The sequence below is a fragment of the Lemur catta genome, chromosome 18, assembly GCF_020740605.2.
Source record: "Lemur catta isolate mLemCat1 chromosome 18, mLemCat1.pri, whole genome shotgun sequence".
Lineage (NCBI taxonomy): Eukaryota > Metazoa > Chordata > Mammalia > Primates > Lemuridae > Lemur > Lemur catta.
This window is the reverse complement of record NC_059145.1, coordinates 43,850,738-43,876,017: the sequence shown is the minus strand read 5'-3', so window position 1 is coordinate 43,876,017 and position 25,280 is coordinate 43,850,738. Positions and strand designations below refer to the sequence as shown.

The 25,280-nt window shown below is 38.6% G+C and overlaps 1 protein-coding gene across 2 annotated transcripts; it reads right to left on the bottom strand.

Moving 5' to 3' along the window:
• Nucleotides 1–9,247: 9,247 nt before the first annotated feature.
• Nucleotides 9,248–19,621, bottom strand: HIGD1A (HIG1 hypoxia inducible domain family member 1A). 2 transcript variants are annotated; one of them, XM_045529847.1, is made up of 4 exons: nt 19,541–19,621; nt 16,309–16,427; nt 10,869–11,003; nt 9,248–10,055 (listed from the first exon to the last, which is right to left on the bottom strand). In XM_045529847.1, the coding sequence occupies exons 2-4, from the start codon at nt 16,403–16,405 to the stop codon at nt 10,006–10,008; spliced, it is 282 nt and encodes a 93-aa protein (XP_045385803.1). In that variant the 5' UTR covers nt 16,406–16,427; nt 19,541–19,621; the 3' UTR covers nt 9,248–10,005. The 2 variants fall into 2 exon arrangements, with proteins under 2 accessions (XP_045385803.1, XP_045385804.1); XM_045529848.1 differs by lacking the exon at nt 19,541–19,621 and adding an exon at nt 18,953–19,024.
• Between the last annotated feature and the right edge of the window lie 5,659 nt (nt 19,622–25,280).

The window sequence follows — 25,280 nt, the reverse complement described above, 5'->3', positions numbered from 1 at the left end:
GGGAAACCGGCCACGCCGCTCTCGCGGCGCCTGCGCGTCTCCCCCCGGCCGACGGGGCGCCCCGACTCCCGACTGGGGGGCGCGGCTGGCCCGGAGGAGGCGGGGTGGGCTGGGCGCGGGGGCCTCGGATGCGTGAGGTTTTAAATCTCGTGGAGAATAGTTTTAAAAAGTTTTGTGGACCAAACGTTCTGCACAGACATGCACACTCCGCTACCCTGCAGGGGAGTTGAAAAGTGAACAACCGCACCGTGAAATTTAACGTAGCCGTTAAGATAACGTTGAAAAATGTAAAACAGTGTGAGGAATGGTTATATTACGATGGTGAGTGACAACAGCAGGACGCAAGATAGCAATGCTAAATAAAGAAAGTTGTATTTTTTCAAACTAGGCACAAAAACAAGAGTGAAATAGAAATATTTAAAGTGGTTATATTCGGGTGGTAGAATTGCAGTGCTGTGTTCTTATGTTTGCACTTTAGAAGATTTTAAAAATAATGAACGTGATTTATTTTCATAGAGGAAAACACTTATATGTTTTTTTTTTTTTAAAGGCTCTTCCCAATTTAAGACACTAATATATTTCAGGGCTACACGGGATGGGAGGCAAATTTCTAGGAAAGATGATCCAAGGGAGTTTTCCAAATCTTTATCTAGGCTTTTACAATTTGGAAATCTTGTTATCTAACAGTTGTGCTTTTTTCCCGTTTTTTTTTCTTCATAAGGTGAATACCCGTACACACGCATGAGAAGATGCAGCACCAGACCATGAGGTCTTATGGAAATAGGTGCAGTGGATGGATGGAAGAGAGCATCATGTGCTTGAGATTTTTAATCTTGTGTACTTTAGAATATTTTAAAAGTAACGAACATGGTTTATTTTCATCCTAGTGATATGGGGTAATGAACAGCCACGTCTGCTTAGAGGGCTCCTGGGAAAGCATTGTTCCCAGCAGAAAGCCAGGTTTCCATTCAGATGAGAAGAACATGCCGTGACAAAGTTAAGGATTCAGGAGAATTTCAAAACAGACATTCTAGGGCGCATATTAGAAAGTTTGGGAAGAGGGGGGGTAACATTTTGCCCCAGCAATTCAAGGATTGTTTTTGACAAGGATATTATTCTTACAATAAACCATTCTTAGAAAACCAGAGATGATTTTCCTCTAGATTTGTTACCTTTCCATTGCCACCACTGATGCTCTCCAGCCATTTTTTGTGCCCATGTGTACAGTCTCTGAAGAATTTTCTGCAGTTTATAAACTTGATATTTTACCGTCCAGGAAGATGGAGAATTTGGGTCACCATGTATTTCCTCTTGTAGATTATACAGATGTTTGTTAATTCTAGCCCACTTTGTTTCTCTAACCAGAAGTACCTGTAGGACACTGCTCTTTGTTTTTCATTTGTTTGCTTTTTCATTTGAAGATTTTATTCAGATTATTATAGATTCACATACAGTTGTAGGAAATACACAGAGAGCTCCTTATGCACTTTACCAGTTTCCCCCAATGGTAACATTTTGTAGAACTATAGTATAATATTACAACCAGGATATTGACATTGATACGATCCACTGATCTTATTTAGATTTCCCCAATTTTAATATATTCATCTTTTTCTGTGTATGTAGTTCTATACAATCTTACAATGTGTAGGTTCATGTATACACCCCCAGTCAAGACACTGAACACAGGTTTTCAAGATGGCTGACTAGAGACATCGGACACTCGCCCTCTTCAGAAAGAATAACCAAAATTGCAAATAGGTAATCACACCTGAAATAGAACATCTAGAAGAAAACATTGGAGTTCAACAGAAGTCATGGTAAACACCTGAGGCACAGAAGGAGAAGGAAGGGAGCAGCCAGCTTGGCTAGGATTGGCCAGGAGTTGTGAGGTTTAGGTCAAGTTTCTTTTTTCCCTACGATGTTAATTGCTCCAACAGCATTTGTTGGAAGACTATGCTTCTTCCATTGGATTGTTTTTTGAATATTTTCCAAAAATCACTTGAGCAAACTCAACAACAAAAAAACAATTGAAATATGTGCAAAGGACTTCAATATACATTTCTACAAAGATACATAAATGGACAATAAGCACAGGAAAAGATGCTAGCCGTTAGAGAAATGTAAATCAAAACCACAATGAGATACCACTTCACACCCATTAGGATGGATATTATCCAAAAAAGGGAAAATAACAAATGTTGGCCAGGATGTGGAGAATTTGGAACCATTATGCATTGCTGGTGGGAATGTAAAATGGTGTAGTCTCTGTAGACAACAGTTTGGTGATTTTTCAAAAAGCTAAACATAGAATTACCATATGATCCCGCAATTCCACTTCTAGGTATCCACCCAAAAGAATTAAATGCAGGGACTCAAACAGATACTGGTACACCAAGTTCACAGCAGCATTATTCACCATTGCCAAAAAGTGGAAACAACTCAAGTGTCCATCAACAGATGAATAGGTGAGCAAAATGTGGTGTACATACATACACTCAGTAGAATATTATTCAGCCTTAAAAAAGAATGAAATTCTGATACATGCTATAACATGGATAAACCTTGAAAACATTATGCTAAGCAAAATAAACCAGACACAAAAGGGCAAATATTGTATGATTCCACCTTAGGTACTTAGAATGGACAAATTCTTTTTTTTTTTTTTTTTTTTTGAGACAGAGTCTCTGTCGCCCAGGCTACAGTGCTGTGGCGTCAGCCTAGCTCACAGCAACTTCAAACTCCTGGGCTCAAGCAACCCTATTGCCTCAGCCTCCCGAGTAGCTGGGACTACAGGCATGCGCCACCATGCCCGACTCATTTTTCCTATATATTTTTAGTTGTCCGCTAATTTCCTTCTATTTTTAGTAGAGATGGGGTCTCACTTTTGCTCAGGCTGGTCTCGAACTCCTGAGCTCAAACCATTCACCTGCCTTGGTCTCCCAGAGTGCTAGGATTACAAGCGTGAGCCACCACGCCCGGCCAGAATGGACAAATTCATAGAGATAGAAAGTAGAATAGAGGTTACTAGGGGTTGGGGTAGGGAGAATTAGAGAGTTATTGTTAAAGGGCTCGGAGTTTTGGTTTGGGATGATGAAAAGGTTCTGGAGGTGGATGGTGGTGATGGTTGCACAGCATTGTGAGTATATACTTAGTTCCACTGAATTGTACACTTAAAAATGGTTAAAATGATAGATTTAATATGCGTGTTTACCACAATAAAAAATTTTTAAATCAGTTGAGCATATTTCTGTGTGGGTCTGATTTTTTTTTCTAATCCCTAAATTAGATTCTTCCCACAGTCCCATGCAGTTCCAACTTTAAAGTGGTCCTATTAATAATAGGGTCACCAACTAGATTTTCCTATACTGAAATTCTCTCTCCCACAAATAAGTAAATGTAACATATGCAGTGACTCTACTCTTACTGTGAGAAGCACAATTAAATTTTAAAAAGTCAGAATTGGCAATGTCTGAGTTTTAACTCTCTGACATTACTCAAGTCACAAACTTCAAATTTCTTTTTAAAATAGATATGTCCAAGATTGAGGTGCTGGCAAATATAAATAAAATAAAATGAAAAATAAAACAGCTATAGTACCCTTATTATCATGATAATCAAATAGGTCATAAAATTGCTTTGTAAAATGTGAAGTACTCTTCAGTTATCTATATTATTATTTTAGTAGTAGTACATATTAATATCTGTATTACTACAGATTTAGCTGTTTTGTGGAAGTAAGTTTTGCTGCAGCCCCATCTGGCTGTCTCCATTTCAGAGCTCTCCACTCTAGATCTCGGCTTTGCAGGCCCCAAATCCTTGGGTTCATTATACCATGAATATCCCTTGGGGCCAGACGTCCACCAGTCATGTGTTAAGTGAAAGGTAAACCAGGAACATGAAGCCACTAGTTTATATTCAGGGTTGTGGCCCATATCCAGAGACTCTCCCTTCCCAAAATCAAGACTCCCACGAAGCCAAAAGACTCATCAGAAAGATATTGTGAGCATAGATTCAGAGCAAAGAGAGGCAAACTGTCTTGAGATATTTTAGGCCCAGGGTTAAGCCTTATTAAATTATTCCACTTCACAATCAGGAAGCCCATATATAAAAAAAATTGTTAACTTTCTCCAGGTTCAAGTCCCTTCTTGCTGGAAGTTTTGCCTCTTCAACTTGCCACGGATTTGGACTTTCTTTGTTGGCTACTGGCCTCCCATAGACTCCCCAGCACATTTTGTGTTTTAGTTTAATACCATTTTGGCTACAGTCAATCTTATTTTATCCATGGAGCTATTTTGTCTAAGATGTATTTGTACAAACATGATCTCATTCATCATTGTTGACTTTATTAGAAAACTCAATGTTCTGCCAAGATTCATCAACCCTTAGTTCCAAGGGACCTCTCTGATGGATGAGATCTACCCTGGCTCTCCACCAAGCCTTTGGCACAAGGTTAACAACATATTTTTACTTTGTACCCAAATTTCTCAACTCCATTCTTGGCTCAGATCACAGTCTTTCAAAACACTTGAATGAAAGTCACCTGATCTCTGTAACTTACCAGTTTCTCCCCTACTGATTAGGTCCCCAACACCTTGTGCACTTACTAATATTTAATTCACCACCTCCACAGTGGTATGTGGAGATTTCAGCCCCCTTCTTATAAAGGCCAAATACTGGTAGTGCTGGGTAGCAGAAACAGGAGGTGAAGGGCCTAGGTTTAAAGTAGTGGAGGTAACAGGGAAACAAAAAGGACAAATCTGAGTGATGACTCTGCTTGTGAAAAACTGACAGGACTTGGTGACTGATTTACTAGTGATAAAAGAAGAGGAGGAAGGAAGGACACTTTTAAGAGTTTGAGCCCATGAGTGAGCTGGGAAGGAGCACCAGAGGGGAAGACAGTAGACATGGTTGTCCATGAAGTGAGATTAGGTAAGGACTGTAACTGAAAGGTGTGATGGCAAAATTTTAGTCACTCTGTAACACTTCAGAGTTACACTGGGGATAGGAAAAAGACTTAGCACCAACATTATGAGAAGCTCAGAATACTAAATTAGAGCTAATAGACCTGTTCCTAGGTTCCTCTGAGGGGACCAATTGGATACTCACCTCCACTCTAGACCCATTTATCACTACTGAATGTAAAGGGAAATTTTCCTAACTTTTGTCTTGCAAAAAACAAATTATTTTGCTTCATTTCAATGACTAAGGGGAAAGCAGACTCTCTTTATCTAAGAATGAAACTAGGCTGCATGAGCAGTACTAGTTCTTCCATGAATTTATACAAAGTAAATTATTCACTGATAGAGTTGCCGTCCAGCCTGGCTGGGGCATGTTCTGTTTCCTCTCTCAAATTTCCCCATTCTATTTGAAGAGCTTTCAAGCAGGACCAAGTGTATACATAATATTTGGCAGTTCTACTATTTGGCCCATGAGAACTTTAAAATACTTTATGTGCATTCAGCTCTGTTCTGGCCTAAATAGCTACGATGTGATGGGCTTATAGATATACATGGGGATAGAGCCTAAATTTCAAGACCCTGAAACTCTTTGAGCAATAGTTCCTCCTCTGTGAGACAAGAGGCATGGCCTACATGACCAGTCCTCTTTTGGAATGGCCTAAGCCACTCCAAAATGCTGATTCTGTGATAAAGCAGCAGCAGATTGACAGGAACTTACTTGTAAGTGTGGAATCAAATTCAAACCCTCACCACCAGATGTCACTGTTGCTCATTAACTAGAAATAGGTAAATTGTTTTCCAGGGTAAGATCTCGAATGTATTAATAAAAACAAAAACTTTTTTTTTCTTTTTAAGAGTCAGGGTCTCGCTTTGTCACCAAGCTGGAGTGCAAGGGCGATCATGGCTCATTGTAACCTCGAACTCCTAGGCTCAAGAAATCCTACTGGCTCAGCCACCTGATTAGCTAAGACTACAGACAGGCACATGCCACCATGCCCGGCTAATTTTAAACATTTTTTTTTGTAGAGACAGGGTCTTGCTATGTTGCCTAACCTAACCCCAACTCCTGGCCTCAAGTGATCCTCCCACCTCAGCTTCCCAAAGTGCTAGGATAATAGGTGTGAGCCACCATGCCTGACCCCAAAACCAAAACCTTTTTATTCTAGTGAATTTAACAAACGTGATCTGGATGAAAAAGACCATCGTACTCTCAAAATGACACTGGGGGAGAGAGGCATGGAAGGAATTGCACACACCAACGCTCCAATAACGTCCAACATTAAGCCAAGGAATCTAATTCTCAATGAAAAATCAACATACCACCTCCTTAAAGTAGAATATTGTTTTCTCTGGCAGACTTTCTCCAACCCCAACTCTGGGTTAGGTCCCCCAGCCAGATGTTCCTGTTGCGTCCTCTACCTAATATTCATCATGGTTTGTTGTGTTGGGGCTCAGAATCCTATACCCACAAATATGGCGCTTTGACATGCTGGACTGAAGGAGCAGCCTCAAGGTCTCTTTGACCAACTGACTCCTCACCGCCCCGCAACTCCCTGCCTGGTCTCTATGAAGATGTTCCCTGAAGTTCCCTTACCTGCCTAAAGTCCCAACTCCCCAAAGAAAAAAACAATTACCTCTGGTCCCTTCCCTGAGTTTTCATTAACTTAACTTGTATCGCAGGAAGAGACTGAAGTCTGTCAACACACTTGGACAGACTTGTCACAAACTATGCTCTGTAGACCCAACAGACTTTGTTCCAGGCTGTTGCATGTTCTCCAAGCCCATTGGTTTCCCCTAAAAATCATTTACTATCCCTCCAATTGCCTCATTTCCCCCATCTCCGTCTTCCCTGTAAAGAAGGGCATATAAACATCTGTACCCCATTGGGTTATTGGGTAATCATTCTCCTGAGATTCCCACATGTTATGTACATTGAAATAAATTTATGTCTTTTCTCTTATTAATCTGCCTTTTGTCAGTTGATTTTTCAATGAACCTTCAAAGGGCAAACGGAAAGTTTTCCCTTGGCCCCTATAGTTGTAATCACCTAATTGATGCCAGCCTTCCAAGCTAGACAATAAATTCTGAGAGGGCTGGGCTCAAGTGCCTCCTGTGCTGCCGCATTCCTACACTTGACCCAGTAATAATGGCAACAGCATCCATCCATCAAGCTTACTAATGTATCAGGTGCTACACTAAGTAAGCCCTTTACATTCCCTAATGGGCTTAATCCCAGCAACCCTAGGCCACTGACATTGTCCTCGTTTTACAGATGAGTAAACCATGGCTACTTGGCTAGGAATGGCAGGTCTCATTCATAAAAAATAGCACCATATCTGCTTGAGCCACTTTTAACTATTTCTATAATCTGATGCCAGCCTATCCATCCAAACTAATTTGCCATTCTCTTCTTCAGGCAAGCAATTCCACTCATTTTCTCTTCAACACATAATGCTCATTCCCATCCTAACACTTCACTCCTGTTCTCTCCCTCTTCTCTGCCATTTATCTAAATCCATGCTCTCAAATCAGTTTTTATTTAAACAAAATCAATAGTACACTCATCTATTAGAATGAAAATTTTCTGAAAATGTAGTGAAAATTGACCCAGAAAGGGCAACACCAAGCCTTACATTATTAAAATTATTAGACTTGATAAAGACATAATTTTTTAAGCATCCAAGCAAAAAATCAACACCACTTATTTAGGGAAAATGTCACATGACCTTAGGCTTCTCTACAGCAGTATTTTCAATAGTTTCAAGCAAAATGTGAACTAAAAATTTTAAATCTAGCCAAATTGTTTTTACTGTGTAAAGGCTACAGATAAACATACTCAAACATAAAAATTTAGGGGAATTGTTCCATGAGTCTTTCTTGAGGGAACTATTAAACCACTAATTTCTGCCAAGAGATTGCTGGGAATGTTTGTGAGTTCTGACTATATTTAAATTGTAGAACTAGGATGAAGAAATGTGAGGATGACAGAATATAAGCATTATATGTTCTCACAGTGTAGAAATGATAAAGTATAATCATACTGACTAGTACTGGATGGTGGAAGAGGGGAGGAAGAAATATGCTAGGTTTAAATATTGCTCATAAGGCATTATTAGTGACTGGAAAGAAACAGAAGAGTGTTATAATTATATGAATAACCAGCAGACCAGAAATTACCCACAAAAAGCAAAGAATATAAAACATACCATATAGTAAAACATTCTTAAAATCATCACAACACAAAGCAGAACATGATTAAAGTAGGGAACAACAACAACAAAAGCCAATTTTCTGAAACTTGTTCCCCAATTTATTCCTCTACAGAAAATTCTTCATGAAATAATTAAGACTGCCTACAAGCATATCTTATCTATTTAAGGCTGAGTAAATAGTTCTTAATACCTTATATTTTTAAAGCACTTTCATATAGTGCTATATGATGATTTACCAGCTAGATAAGACCATAGAAATTATCTAGTCCAAGCTCTATCTCATTTCAAAGATAGGAAAAGATGGAGAAAATTCTGATTTGGTCCAGGTCACACAGTCAGTAGGTCAGTTAAGACCACATTACAACCTCTTGTCTAATTTTATTATGTTAACTGCTGCCACTCCAGCATTAATTTCACACAGGTCAACATTCTGAGACTGTAACACCTGTTAGCATCTACCACTTCAAAAGAGTAGATTGCTGTCCTTAAAGGACAATTTCATGTGATCTAAACCAGAAAAATGCATAACCATGCAATCAGTTCTACAGGCAGGACAGCATAATGGAATATAAGCTATTAAGCTAGACAGCCTAGGTTCCAGTGCCAAACCTACAACCTTCTCTATCTATGTTAACTTGGGAAAATTACGTAAGTGGTTCATGCCTCAGTCTTCTCATCTGTGAAATGAGGATCATAGTTGCTACCGCTTGTTAGGAAGCTTAAATGACATTGTGGCTCCTACCAAAGATACAAAACGTTTTATCTTTTTTCTTGGAACTTACTTTTTGTGCTAATTTGAGGAATGATTTATTTTTCCAAACTGAAATAAATACAAGACATTTGATGTGTTCACTTATTTTAATAACAACACATATACCATGTTATCACCATGGAATGTAAGTTCAGATTACACGAGAGCATTTGACAAGTGTAATAAAGTATTCTGTAGTATACCAAAGTTTGTGTATAATGTCTGGACAAACCAGCCTGCTCATAAATCATTAATCACTCCCATTATAGGCAATTTGTTTAGTTTAACATTTCTAATTCTTACAGAGAAAAAAACATAATGCACACACTTAAAAAAGTTCTTTATTTACTTATGCATTAGTGCTTAAAATACATATTTCTATTTCAAGGTGACATTTAAAAATTACTAAAATATAACAGCAGCAAAAATACAATTTTGCAATTACAAAAGAACTAAACTGGAATCCATAATTAAGTTTTTCTCATGTTTACAATTGTGATTCTGAAATAAATACTACTACTATGCAGCTCTGTTGTAAACTTTCTAGGCTTGGTTTAAACACATACATATACACTTTCAATTTTGAAAGGCTTTTACAAATTATATTCATGCACTTTTTTTAAAGAGTTCTAAAAGAGCCAATCAATCCCCAAAACTGAAGTACTCAATCAGTCCCCAAGACAGGCAGAAAAAAGTTAAATTAACTGGGGTAAACAGGACTGCTACATGACATGCAAAGCATGCGATATTCTGCAGCAAACTGGGAGTACTTCAGGGTTGGCCTGCTGTCCTCTTTAGAACTAATTTCATTTAATGGTTTAAGAAGGTGGACATTTTAACACCTTCAAGTACATTTAGGTGACATGTTTCTTTTTGTGTTGCCTTGACTCCCCTGAATGACCTAGTTAGTGAACTAGTCACTAGTCATTTGGTCACCAGGCAAATCAAACCTACAAGAAACGAAGCCAATATTCAAAATACTGTATTATTGTCTGAACTCATAATTTATTTTTGACATAGATAAGTAACCTCAAAAACTAAAGCAAGCTCCTCCAACAAGACCAAGACAGCAGCTCTTCTTCTAAGGTTTAGGTTTTGCCCAGAATTCCCGATACATGGAATAGCCCATACCTAAAGAAAAAGAATGCTAGTTAAGTATTTAAATATTTTCTTCAATATTAAGAAAATCAAAACTCAGTTCATAAAACAGCTAAAATAGCCCTGAATATTTACAAGGGAAACAAGACCCTAGGAAGCTTACATTTTTGCCTTCTTAAACAATTTAAATTTCTTAAACTCTTTTTTTTTTTTGGAGGAGAAGGTAAGAAGTTTATTAATTTGCTGGCAAATGAGAAGGTTGGCAGATTATCCTCTTAAAGTACCAACATCCTCTTCTTAAACTCTTTTTACATACAGTAGTTTCCCAAGTAGCTAAGGGCTAGTATGACTAGCTTACTATGTTATAATACTTCTTTAAAGAACAATCAATATTTATCTCACAACTTTAAAATGAGTCACTCTTACTACATAATACCAAATAAAGTAAATGAAATAATGCCAATAAAAGCTACCTACACTAATACCCATACTTTAAAAATCTTTCCACCTTTAAAATCTCAGTAAAATGGCAATCATATGTCTCTCCTAGATAATGAATGTTATACCAACCATATTTGCATGTCTAGACTCTTCAGTGAAATTATAAACTCAGTGATGGACAGGATTATTTCTTCTTTTTCTTTAAAACCTTATGAGAATATCTCATAGATAGTAAAACTGTCACTACTTGAATTGTTTTTATTAATTCAATTTTTACATGAAACTGAAATACAAATGATACTTTCAAACTGCCTAAAGTCCAGCTAAAAGTATCTACCTTGTTTTGTTTGTAAAGAAATGCCTTAATGGGGAACCAAAATTTGAAAATTTCCTATAGAAACCTACCAAGAGTCATTGCTCCCACAACAAAGCCTTGGGCTGCCACACGCATGTGGATCAGGTGAACGGACATTTTAGTATTTCCCCTGCTCTTCAATTTGTATAATCCATATGCAACAATTGCTGCAAAACCTGCCATTCCTGTAAAACAAAGTCACAAGTATGTCAGATGCATGGGCGGAGGGGACCAAGATGATTTTACCATTATCAACCCAAATAAATGACTGAAGCAAAAATCTCCATCAATGGAGATTTATTAAGCCAAGATTTTGAGGACATGCCCAGGAAAAACACGAACCACAAACAAGCTGTGGCTATTTTTCCAAAGAGGAGGTTGGAACCTTCAGCATTTTAAAGGCATACAGAGAAAAGGAAAAAGGCAGGAGGGAGGAGGACTAATGAGGTACTGGTCGCATTCTTGTGAGGTATAAGAAATCTACATTTTACATAAAATAAGGGAGTGAAGGAAGAATTTTGATTAAGTAGATGTCCCCAGGTAGGTGGACGAATGTCTGATTTTATCTTGTCTCCAGTTCTGTTATCTGTAAGATAAGCTTGTAATTCATTGTTAGTGTGGAATCCATAGGCTTTAGTTTTAGGCACTAGAAATAGGTACAATTTGCAAGTCCTTGCTTATGGGAGGTTAGTGAGAAATTTCCTTAATGAATGATCTGTAGTGCCTGAGGTCGTGGTTTTCTGTTTATACTATCAATCTATGTACTTTCTATTATTTTTATAAGAATGTTTTATCAGACGATTAATTAGCTAACAGACTGAGTTTTTCACTTTTTTCCACTTAGAACTAAAAATCTTTAAGCAAATAGCAGATCCAGAAAGTCAGGATTATCTTTAAAATTGTGGGTTTGTGGGACCAGCAAATGAATTTAGAGTATAATTATTATAACAAAACAAATGTGCTAAAAGTCTTATCTGTAGTTAGGGAATGAATTTATAACTCTTCCTCTCTGTCCTACTTCCCTCCTTGAAGGGAACCAATATAGCGGAGACAAATCCTACATAGTACTATCACTGAGAAACAGATAGGTCTTGCCTATATACTTCAAACTTTGAGATACTGTACTGGAAACACTGTAAGTAAAGCATTGCATAGTAGAAAGCAACAGAGCAATGTTAGAGTTAAAAGAATTATGACCCTAGAATTCTATACAGAACCAAGCCCTCATTTATTTTGAAGACAAAAGCATTTAGGACATGACCTTGCATGTTTTCAAAGTATGCTATCATGTACTTATACAAAAACCTAAAGGAAGTAATACAGTCAAATGGAAACAATTAATCAAAATGGACAGTTCAAAAAATAAAAACACAATGGGTGAGATATAATGGTGAGCAAAAAATGGTAGTAAAATTTATATTGGTTCCTTGAAAATGATTGTATATAACGTATAAAACTTAATAAAAATTAATAATACGGAATTAAGGCTATGATTATTACCATAAAACATTCATGCTAAGGGTCTTACCTTGAGTTAGGGAATTCATTTTATATTCACTTTAATACTTGAAATACATGAAAAAACATATCCTGATTAACAATGTAAAGATAATCACAAGCAGTAAAGGAACAGCTGCAGAACTTCCAAATCATTAGAAAAAATTTTAAAATAATAAAAGGAAACAATAAGAAAGTATAACAAATAGAAAACATAAAGTAGTAGAACTAAAACTAAGAGAACTTATCACAATAAATGTGAATGTAAGTTAACTTCCTCTACGAGGTTGAAAAAACAAAACCTGGATATATGCTTTGTACAGTAGATACAACTAGAATGACACCACAGAGTTAAAAATAAAAGTATGGGCAAAGATAAGACCAGACAATTAAGCAAAGAGAAAGCAAGAGTGGCAATAGTAAATAATATCGAAGTAGAATTCTAAGTAAAATGCATTGACTGTGTCACATATGCAGACATTTTATAATAATAAAAAGGTTAGTCCATAAAAAAGTCACACACTTATAAATAATCTAATTAACATAGCAGTAAAATAAATGAACCAAAACTGCTAGCAACACAAGCATGCTCTATTAGAAGATAAATAAAGGGGCTGGGCGTGGTGGCTCACACCTGTAATCCTAGCACCCTCGGAGGCCGAGGCAGGCGGATCATTTGAGCTCAGGAGTTCGAGATCAGCCTGAGCAAGAGTGAGACCCCTATCTCTACTAAAAATAGAAAGGAATTAGCTGGACAACTAAAAATATATATAAAAATTAGCAGGGCATGGTGGTGCGTGCCTGTAGTCCCAACTACTTGGGAGGCTGAGGCAGGAGGATAGCTTGAGCCCAGGAGTTTGAGGTTGCTGTGAGCTAGGCAGACGCCACGGCACCCTAGCCCGGGCAACAGAGTGAGACTCTGTCTCAAAAAAAAAAAAAGAATAAGAGAAGGATACATGCAAATACTGCTATTATTGCCTAGAGATCCTAAACTATTGCATAAGACAAGAAAAAAGCTACAGACATAACTTAGGAAGAAACACTATTGGTTTGCAGATCATATGACCATGTGTATGGGAAATCCAAGATAATCAAATGAAAAACTAAAACTAATAACGAAAAAAGATTACTTTCACAAATGCATCAAAAAACATATCTGGGAATATCTAAGACCTAGAGAAATTAAAACTACAAAATTATATTTAAGGACACAAAAGATCTGAATAAAAATTGATAAATGTATCACGTTCCAAGATTTCCATTCTCCCCAAATTTATAAATTAATTTCAATGCAATCTAAATATAAACCCCAATGAGACATTTTACCCCATTTTGGAACTTGAAGACAGGCTAATTTCTTTCTTTGTTTTTCTTTTTTTTCCTTTTAAAGAGATGAGGTCTCGCTATATTACCCAGGCTGGAGTGCAGTGGCTAGCCACAGGCACAATCATAGCACACCCTACAGCCCCAAACTCTTGGGTGCAAGTGATCCTCCTGCCTCAGCCTACCTAGTAGCTGGGATTTTGAAGTAAACAGAAAAGCTCTTTCTTTTTGAGAAAGTAGAATAATGACAGTGTACCGGCTTAAGAGGTATCTAAACATACCATTAAGTTTCTGGTAAACAGGCACACAGACCAAAGCAACAAAATAGGTATAGTAGTTGAGTAACAGATCTAGACTCATGTGTATGTTTAGAATATGACATTGTTAGCAGATCAAATCAATGGGAAAAAAATGCAACATGTATACCCAAAACACTGTGTTGACATCCACAATATAAAATAATTATAATCAGTTAAAAAAAGACAAACAACCTAGTTAAAACAAAAACAAACAAAAAAAACAAGCTAATTCACAGAAGGAACCTGAATGTCCGATAAACATGAAAAGATACTCAACGTGAACCAATAATCAAATAAATACAAAATTACTACAGGGTTGTGCTGTAATGCCCAGCTGAGTTTTTTTTTTTTTTCTTGTTTTTTTTTGCCAGAGATGGGGCCTCACTCTTGCCCAGGAACTTCTGAGCTCAAGCAATCCTCCCACCTTGGCCTCCCACAATGCTAGGATTACAGGCTTGAGCCATTGCACCTGGCCCACATAAACACAAAATTAAACAATATTTAGTGCTATTAATATTAACAGCATGGGAAAATCAGCCTGTCACAGCCAATTATTTGGTGCAAAGAATTGTTTTGGTATAATTAAGTATATAAGGATATATAATTTTGACACACACACACTTTTTTGGGCAACAATTTGTAAAAGCAACATAATAGTATCTCTGCAAGAAGGCTGTCCAGTGTGGGGGGGGAACAACATAATGGAAACAATTCCAAAGTCCATCAATAGAACAATGGTTAAATAAATGTAGGATTTACATACTTCAAAGAAGGGATGTATGTAAATGACAACCCACTAAGGCACGGAAAGAAAATTTTACATTTTTATCTCATCCTTTAAAATGTCTTTGTGCATGTTTTAAAATGTCCTAAATATGTATGAACAAAGGTACTTTTAAATGATTTAAAAATAGGTAAATATATATACACACACTAGCAGTACATGCTCAAGTTATTTTTTTACTGATAGAATGTACAATCAAAAACTTTATAGTTATGAAATATTGTATATCTACAAAATTAGTAATTTAACTATTAAAAATATAAATATACTATAAAAAATTCTCCTATATGCATTGATATGAAAAGGTAATGAAAATACATGACTAAAGAAAAATATAATTTCATTTAAAAATACATTAATAATAATTTATGTAATATATGGAGAAGAAAATCCTGATGGAATGTGCACCAACCGCTGTTGTCTTTCAGAGTCAGGATTATAGGGCGTGGCCCGTTTCATGTACTTTTGTAACTAACTTACATGGTCAAAAGAAAAATTGCTTCAAAAGACCTCAAAGTTCTTTAAACTGTTGGAGGTCCATATAAAAGGATGCTCATCAGTTTAATTGATAATAATAAAAAATTAGAAACCATATAAATTTCTACTAATAAAGGATTACATAATAATGTTATATATAATAGTGATGTATATAATATAAATAAATAATTGTGTATCTATAGAATGGAATAAGATCATCATTAAAAGTTGAGTTTTGAATAACATGGGTGAAACACAAGACAATTACATATATGCACCTCAGTACAACCCTGAATTTGTAAAGACAAAAAAAAAGAAAAAAACTGGAGGAAATATGTACAGCAAAATGGTAACAATAGTTACATCTAAGTCATAGAATTACAGGTAATTTTCATATTCTCTGTACAATTAAAAGATTTTTAACTTTTTCTTGAGATATAATTTATATACATTTCACCTTTTTACCCATTTTAAGTGTACTTTCAATGAATTTTAGTATGCCTGAGGCCCTACTGTAATAGTCTGACCTTTTGCGGGCCTAGAGACTAAATTGCTAAGGTCAGTCACATGGGCACTGCCCACGGGTCTTGACCCCAAATAAAACCTGGACACCAAGGCTTGGTGGGCTTCCCTGGATGGCAATACTTTGCATGTGTTGCCATATGTTATTGCTGGAAGAATTAAGTGTCCTCCCCACCCCGTGTGACTCCCCTGGAAGGAGACACCTGGAATCTTGTGCCTGACTGCTCACCCCATATGCCTTTGCTGATTTTAACCTATATCCTTTCACTGTAATAAACCACAACTGTGACTATAACAGCTTTTTTGAGTCTTACGAGTCCTGGCCAAGCATCAAGTCTGAGGGCAGCTTTAGGGTCCCCCAATACATTATTCACTGAAATAAGAACCAATAAAATAAGAAGTCTGAATACATACAGAAGAATTTTTGTGAAGAGATTTACATCATGCCAATCAGCATATTTCAACAACATAAGAAAAAAACTGAAAATAAATTCTTTGAGGTTATTCTCAGTGAACAAATTTGCCATATTTCTATTTTATTCAAGCCTACAATAGATTGATAATTAGAACTGTCAACTTCAAACTTACCAATGGGGACAAATGGTGCCTCTCTAGCTTTTCGGATAAGTTTAGATCCCTGATCTTCATCATACGAAGAAAGAGAAACATCTGTGTCGGTTGACATAGTGATTGTTTGAAGAATCTTCCTGAAAGAAAATTTCTATGAGGCTATGTAATTAAAAGCATCTAGAACATTATTAAATACCTGGATGTACTTAAAATATTCCTAATTTCCATGAAAACCTTGGCATATGTTCTCCATAAACTTTAAAAAATATTTTTAGAAATTAACTATATTTTTAACCTATAGACACCATTAGGAAGAGCTGTATATATTTATTCCCACTCACATTTTGCTATTTCTCCCATACAACTGATTCCCTTTTAGCACCATATTATTAAAAACAGTGATATTAAAAAAATTGAAATGAATTTTATCAATTAAAATAGCAGCTAATAATTCTGTGGCTATCTTCATTAAGGATGAATGTCAGCTTGGCAACTTTAAGTTACTCAAACCAAACTAATAACTCCTACTGCCGCTTCAACATATCACATGTTGGAAATCCTACCAAGCACTTTTAAGTGTAGTTAAGTGCAGTCTTCATGGCTTTCAACAGCTGATTTATTTACTCCAATGTGCTACCTGGGTTCATTTCTCACCTCTAAATAGTTTCCAATCTATTACACTAATCTCTATTATCGTGGTAGTTGTCTTTGGGGAAAAGATTACAGTTATTCTGAATAGCCAAAATAATTTCTACCGAGCTCATTATGTATGTCTTTTAAATAATGTTGTTAGAAATGCCTACTTTATAGCCTTTTAGTTTCTTTATGACCTAGGGTTATCATTTTTAACATCACTACAGCACAAAATTGAACTACCTTCAGGGACACCTTTTTTTTTTTTTTTTTGACAGAGTCTTGCTCTGTCAACCCGCTGGAGTTCAAAGGTGTCATCATAGCTCACTGCAATCTCAAACTCCTGGGCTCAAGGATCTTCCCGCCTCAGCCTCCCGAATAGCTGGGACTATAGGTGCACCCCACCACACCCAGCTAATTTTTTCTGACCTGGCTTTCAGAAAGTAGCCCCTGGAGTAAGAGGGTGCGGTGAACCAAGTTACCCACATTGTTTGCTTTAAATGGCTAATGATAATCTGTCTCTGATCCAGAACACCTCCTGTGTACATTTCAGGATGAAATTAGCAAAGATGATTCTAGGTCACCCCAGAATTTAGAAAAAAAAAATTAGTGAAGATGAATATTAAAAATCCAGTACATATCAGTTGTTATTCTATAGTTCAAATTCTATCTTTATATCATCTTATAAATGATATAATTCTAACATAGTATATATCTAAAACACTCTCTGAATATAAAATTTTGATAATTGTCTTTCTAATTACCACCTAGAAATTTCCCAAGTATTCATGATTTACTGCCACCTGAATTGAAAATGGTTAACTTTTAAAGTATCAGGGCCAATAACCTTAAATCATATAATTCAAAAGTAACAAAAGAATCATATGATTAATCCATGCCAATAGCCTTATTTTACAGGTGGAGAAGGGTTCTGAAGGATTGTATGAATTGCTCAACACCAAGAATACATCTCTGGCAGGGCAGGATTAGAACCCAGCTCTCCTGATACACAGTCCAAGAATCTTTTGATTGACAGTACATTGCCAAATCATCAATCTTATGATGCTGGTGTAAATTTAATCTGAAAATATAAAAATTCATTACTTAACAGAAGCCCACATCACTCTCTTTGAATTGTAAAAAATATTGTCATGCTTAAAGTTAAATGGAAAATTCTCCAGTGACTTAACTCATCTAACAATTTCAATTGATTTGAAAAAATTTTCACCAGCACCACTGCTACATTTTCCTTTATTACTGTTTTCCCATCCATCCACAGTGATTGTTCACCCAGATCTCTGTCAGAAAGTTGAATACATGTAAAAACAGGTACCAATAACCAGATATTCAAAGTCGGTTTGGAGAACAGGAATTATTCTGTAAGCTTAGTAAGATATTATTAAAGACCTTTCCAAATGCGTGGGAACCTAAAAGAGGTATAAGGGAAAATGAACTGTTCAGCAACAGGTGATGTAATAATATAACAGACTGAAGTCACAGGCTGTCATTTTGCCAGAAACTACTACCTAAAACAACAGTGTTTCAAACCTTGATTTTGCATCAGTCACCCCTCAGCCTGTTCAAAATGGCTGCCAAGGCCCCAGCCTGGAGATTCTGATTCCGATGGTCTGAGGCTGAGCCCGAGCAATCTGTATTTTAAGAAGCCCCTTCAAGAGATTCTGGTGCACAGAGAAGGAAGAGACCCCCCCTACCATAATAGAATTCCAAATATGTGGGTCACGCGGGAGCACAGTACCACTTCAACCTGTCAGAACTTTTCATCCACACCTGCTAGCAAGTGCCTTGGTACTTCCCGGAAGCATAGACTCCTTCAGCGGGGATTACTCTTAAGAGGGTAATAGCTGCTTCCCAGCCCGGAATAAAGGAGAGAAAAGCGAGTAACACTGCTAAATCATTTCTGCTACTCTGAACTCACGCCACGCTTTGTAATCTGTAACTGGCAGACTTGTCAGGAAGAAATTTTTAATTCCAGCACAGATGCTTTACCCAGGGCCCTAGGCCTTCTTACCTTCACAGGGCGGGGCCGTGTTGCAAAGGGTGGGAGACAAAACCAGGTCGGGGAGAAAGGAAGACCAGGACTGGACGGCCCTCTGGTGTTACGCCCTCCCCTCAACCTCTCAACCTTCCTCCCTTCTCTCTTCCTGTGACCTTGTCGGGACTCCGGCCACAGCGCTCGCTCCCCCTATCCCGTCGCGTCCACTGCTCAGCCCCGCTCTTAAGAAGGCTCCAAGCTCGGGGTACGCCCCGGCTCCCCGCTTCCCGAAGTCGGCCCCAGCAACCCCCCGCCCCCCGTCATCGCCCCATCAGCGAGCCTGCCCCTCTCGGCTCAACGCCTCACGCCACACGTTTCGGCCTCCTCTCCTCGCTGGCCCCGCACGCCGTCCCCCGACAGGACCCCAGGCGTTGTTTCCCGACCCATCACCGCCCCTCGTCCTCGCGGTCGGGCAACTACACGCAGCGCCCCCCCCATCCCAGGCATCACCTCCCTCCCAGCCCCGCGGCCCCCAACCCTCCCAGGGTCTTTCGGCCTGGCCAAGCCCTGCTCCACTTATTCCCGCCTCACGGGGGTCGCAGTATCCCCCAACGCTTCACTTACCCAGAGCGAGAAAACCCCCGACAGTCGTACCAGCTCCGACCCCCCGCCCGCGAGCCCACTCCGCCCGGCTTCTCCCCCACCACGCCCCGCCCTCAGCTGTCCCAGCCAATCAGAAGCCGGCGGCCGGCACGCGTGGGTTGGCGCCGGCCCGGTGGGTGCGTGCGCGTGCGCGGTGGGTGGGGCGGCCCAGAATGCGTCCCGGATTGGCTGCGCCGGCGCACGCCGGCGGCAGGGATGACACCGCCCGGTTCTGACACGCAGATCGAGTGTCACGTGAGATCTCGGAGTCCAGGGTTCGTGCCGGGACACTAGAGGGATTCTGACCCCTGACCCTGGAGCGCCTCAGATTAATCCAGCCGTTTTCCTCTCGGGCCGCGGGGACCGGCACCGCGAACCCTTGTCCCGAGCGCCGGCGCTTGCGGGACGCCGCGCAGGCCGGGAGGGGCCGGGGCGAGGGGTTTCGGCTGCGCCGGGCCGCGGGCGGCGGCGGCTGGGGTGGCAGCAGGAGCTTGCCCTCGGGGTCGCCGACGGCGGTGGGACGGCTTAGCGCTCGAGCCCTTCCGCTCCGCTGGCGGGTAGCCGTCGTCTCCGTGCGTTATCGGGTCTCCCGTGGGACCCTTCCTGGAGCTTACACTCAGTGATAGGCAGCCGCTCATGGCAAGCACCGAGTCGCGTGAACTGCAGTCTCAAACTCCAGGGTTTACGTGATCCTTCTGCCCCAGCCTCCTGAGTAGTGGGGACTGCAAGTGTGTGCCACCCCGCCCGGCCAATGTTTAAATGTTTTTTGTAGAGATGGGTCTCGCTGTGTTGCTTAGGCTAGAGAAGGTACATGTTTTATCTGGATGATCCCGGTATCTCCTTGAACACTGTCTTTGTGTTCAGTAGGAACTCAATAATGGTCAACGAAGAAAGGCATAACCACTGTAATAACTGGAGGGTTTAAAAGATTAAGTAGGGACACATTTAGGATGAGCCGGACTGACTTCAATATGAAGATAAACCAGAAGTCATTAGTCTCTTGATTCTGGAAATACAAAGGCTAGCAGCGATGACCAAATCATATTCATTCCTGAAAGGAATTTATACACATCAAAATAATGTTAGCTAACTTGCAAATATCCAGATAATGAGATTTGGGATCAGGCAGATCTGAGTGCAGATCTCGAGCTGGCAACATACTAGCCATGATCTTGGGTTTAACTTCTGAAAACATTACTTTCCCCACTTGTAAAATGCGAGTAGGAGTAGTGATGGTTATGAAGAAATACATGTTAGCCCAGTGCCTGGCATGAAAAGTGTTAGCTATTATTTTTAAAATTCCTGTGCAAAAAGAGGCAGACCTTGCCTTCAAGATGTTTATGCAGTAAGCATAGTAGGCACTTATTAAATCAATCACTATTGGACATGATGATGTCCATAAGGTATAAAGGGTCACAGAGCTACTCAGCAGAGAGCTATGAATGTAAACTACGAGTTTTGATTCTACATTTTTAGAGGGCGTCCCTTAACAGCAGGTAATTTTTAGAAAGTAGAAAAGGAAATGCATTTTTATACATAAACTGAACTCATTACTTGTAATACTAAAAATTCTGGGATGACAGATCCACACAGGTAATTTAAAGAAAGCTAGATATGCACTCTGCAACTGCATGGAAGATGCACATTTGTCCCCCAAAATCTCTCTCTTGAGGCTACTGTTAGACACCACTTGGCAGAATTGTCATTGGTCTGACCCAGTTGAATTTTGAAGGAGGAAAAAAGGTTCATCTTCTGACAGAACTGTAACAGTCCTGTCAGTTTGGGTTAAGGGACAAAGCATGAACAGAGGCATAGGCAGAGTAGTGGTGGAAAGGGATGTCCTTTTCTTTCCCATCATAAAGGGTCACAGCTGATAATCCTATAACAAAAGACAGATTTACAAGAGGAAAGTATAATAAATTTATTGCATTTGATTAAAGTTTTGCATGATACGGGAGCCTTCAAAGTGAAAACCTAAAGGTACAGGGAAAGCTATCTGATTTTATGCTTAGATTTGATGAAGTAGGGACAGCTGTGTAGAAGTGTGATTGGACAAAAAAGAGTATGAACTAATAATGGTAATAAATGAGTGGGAAAACCTAGCAAAGCCTGTCTGTTGTAGCATTTCTCTGCTGTAGTGTGATATAGGGCAGGACTGAACTGGGGTCTTATGACCCACTTTTAAACAGGGTAGTTCAGAGAGTTTTTTTATGGCCAGCTCTTACACAGAAAGGTAAGGGCGGGGGTTAGAGTAGTATTTTTAGGTTTTAAGGCTGCCTTGAGGAAAAGGGGTTCTGGTTTCTATGACCCTTCTTGGGGAAGAGGAATTCTAATTGCTATGACTTGCCTTCTCATTCCCTGCCCTTAATGAAATTAATGGGTTGGATACAATTTCTTTCCCAGATAGTCATATCTTCAAAGGATTGCTTTATGAAAATAAAGCTCTGTAATTTATTTTAGGTAGCATTAAGGCCCTTGGGACAAAATATGAACAATGAAAGCAAGATAATTTGCAAATGAGAATTTGTCCAAGAGCTGTAGTATGGCCTTGTTTTGTGTTTTGTTTTGCTCTATCTTTAAATAAGCCTGTTACAGTATATAATATTAACTTTTTGATTCAGTTTGGCCAATATTAGCTATTTTAGAAATACAGATTCAAGAATTTGTAACTATAATATAATATGCCTTTATTCTTTTCTGCATCATGAACTTCACTGTTTCAAAGTATAGAGACTCACAACTGCCATATTTGTTGGAAAGTTGTATTTTGTTTTTCAAGCTCTGACAAGAAACAGAAGATGGAATTTGTTCCACAGTGAGGTGTTTTTAAGTTTTCACAACAATATTAATGACCTCTGTCTAGGAAAATTAAATTCTCCTTTGCAAATCAGAACAAGTTTCCACTTTACCCAAGCTTAATGTGATAACCAGGGACAGCATCAGTTTGTGCCAAATTATTCGAGGTGGTTTTTTTTGCCTATTTGTGTGAGGAATGGTCTCTGATTAGTATGTAGAAACCAAAATCTTGGTAAATGATGATGATAAATACCTGAAACATAATCAGAGGATTCAAAAAACTTTTTTGTGAATACTATTCTGCTATACTTTTTTCCATATCGTGTTAGGAGAAAACAACAGTGGCAAATTTGAATCTTTCATAATACAGACATTATAATTGGTAACAAATATGCAATGTGTATTTTTCCATTCTCCTTACTGTGTGTCATTTTGAAGTATAATTGATGCAGAAGACCTAAAACAATTATTTGGGTTCTCAAGTATTAAATCAACCCCCCTGTAATTTATAGAAAGACACACAGCACAGGAAGTGTCTGCCAGCTTTGCTTTCTTTCCCTCTTCCGATAGCCTCTGTGACCTCTCATGCTCCAAGTAGCTGTCTACACATAATCATAAAGGAAACAGGCTTCTAAATTCAGATGTCTATTTAGGCCCAGGCCTAACATGAAGCTGCATTACCCTGTTAAAAAATATGGTGTGATCCTTGTAGAACTTTATTTAAAGCAAAGTTAAACATTTTGGGAAAATTGGTAATATCTACAGGTATTCTTATGTCAGAGTTGTGAATCACCATCAGCAATTATTGATCATGTATATTGTGCCGGCTACCTGTACTGAGCTCAGGAATTAAAGACTCAGTCCCTGCCCTGAAATAATTTATAATCTCAGTAGGTAGAAGGAACAGGTATATAGAAACAGCAAAGACAATTTATAAGCGTTTTGAATGAAATTTCAGGTAGATATCACAGTGAAGAGAACAGTTTAAAAGAAGTCTTCTTGGGATTGGGGCTTAAGTAGGCCTTGAAGGATGATTAGAATGTAAATAAATTGAGAGGATATTTCAGAAAGAGCAAACAGTAGGCAGAAGAATAGAGGTAGACTATGGGGTTGTAGCTCTGTCACTGAGAACAGTGAATGTGAAAAGACAAAAATTTGTGACTAAAGCAGAGTCAGTTAGAATAATAAAAAGTAGGCTTGAGTCACAATGGGGGAGGACCTTGAATGCTAATTAAAAAACTTGGACAATATTCTATTAGGTGTCCCTTGAAGGTTTTGGAGCAGAGTATTGACAAGAGTAGAGTGTATTTGAGGTTCTTGGTAGTGGAGGAGAATGGATTAGAAAGGGAATGTCAGCCTTAGCCAGAAAACTGAAAACTATTCAGTATGTCACTAATTATATTCTGTGTATTGAGACTGGTTTCTCCTTAGTCTTAAGGATACAGAGTTACATGCAATAATATCGTCTCTCCTTGACAAAGGACCACGGCTTTAAGGCAGTAATAGTTCTTACAGACCAGTCTCCAGGGAGAATTGGCTTCTCATACTCTTCCATTAAAAAAAAAAAATCCCGTCCTAGATTCTTCATCTTTCTTCTAGCTATTGCTCTATTTTCTTTCTCTCCAATTTAGGAGAAAAAATGTATACATATTATCTCCACATCTTCCCACCTCACCGTGTTCACTCAACCCACTGGTTTCCATTCCTGTCACACCTCTGAAAATATGATAGTGAAGGACATAATTCAATGGACATTTTTCAGTTTCTCAGCCCTTATCTTACTTGACTCCTCTGTCATACTGACATTATGAATCTTCCCTTGACACTTCTTTTGTTCTCCTTATCTAGCCATTCTTTCTTAGTTACTGTCACTGGATTCACTTCCTCTGTCCCTTAAATATTGATGTTTTAGGGTTCTGTGCTCACTGTCCTTCTTATTCTCTGCCCTCCTCTTGGAGTGATCTCATGTACATTTATGATTTTTTTACTCTCATATGTATGCTGATGTTCTCTCTACTCTCTGTGCAACACTTCTTGCCTGTGTTACAGAATTATTTACTCAACCGTGTGTTAGACATTTCCGCCTCTGTATTCCACAGACCATATGTCCATTAACTGACCTAAATTAATCATCTCTTCCCCTCTCTTCCACTCTGCACACCCCTCTCCCAACAAACCTGCACTTTCTCCTAAATTCCCTGACTTGCTTGGTGGAACTGCTATCTATCCCATTGAACAAACATGAAACCTGGATAAATCCCTGATGCTACTCCCTCCTTTCTCCACATCCAGCCAGTGACATCTGAGCAAAGAACTGAATGACAAGGGGCCAGCCAACCCTATGAAGATCTAGGGGAAGATCTATGGCAGAGATGAAACTGTGCCTTCATTTTCATAATACTGCATTCTGACCAAACTGGCCCAGAATTGGTTGATTCCTGTAAGCAATAATATGAGAGGGTCATTTGCACAGGAGAGCACTTAAACAGATAAAGTAAAGAAAGACATTTGCATAGTTTTAGGCTTGACACATTATTCTTACTGACAGTATTTTCAAATGAAAAGCAGTGAGTTTGTCACTAAACAGTGGATCTTGGGTTCATTGCAGCTCCTCAAATTCTTTTTTGTTCTTTTTCTTAGTTCTTGGCCAGGGTGTTGGTGGGCGAGATGAGCAGGTGTGGTAGTGGGCACAGAATTTCCCTGACTAAGCAGAAGCTCTCCTGCCTCTTCTACTGAAGACTTTTGGATTTGTTATTAACACAACCATCCCTTCTTAAAAATTTATGTAATTTTATTTTGCATATATTTTTTATTATGTCTTTCAGTAGAGAATGAGTAGGCAGAATTTGGTCTTCTTAATATTCAGTTTTATCATATTATAAATATCATAATTATAATATTACCAATTTTTAAAATTAGAAAATGT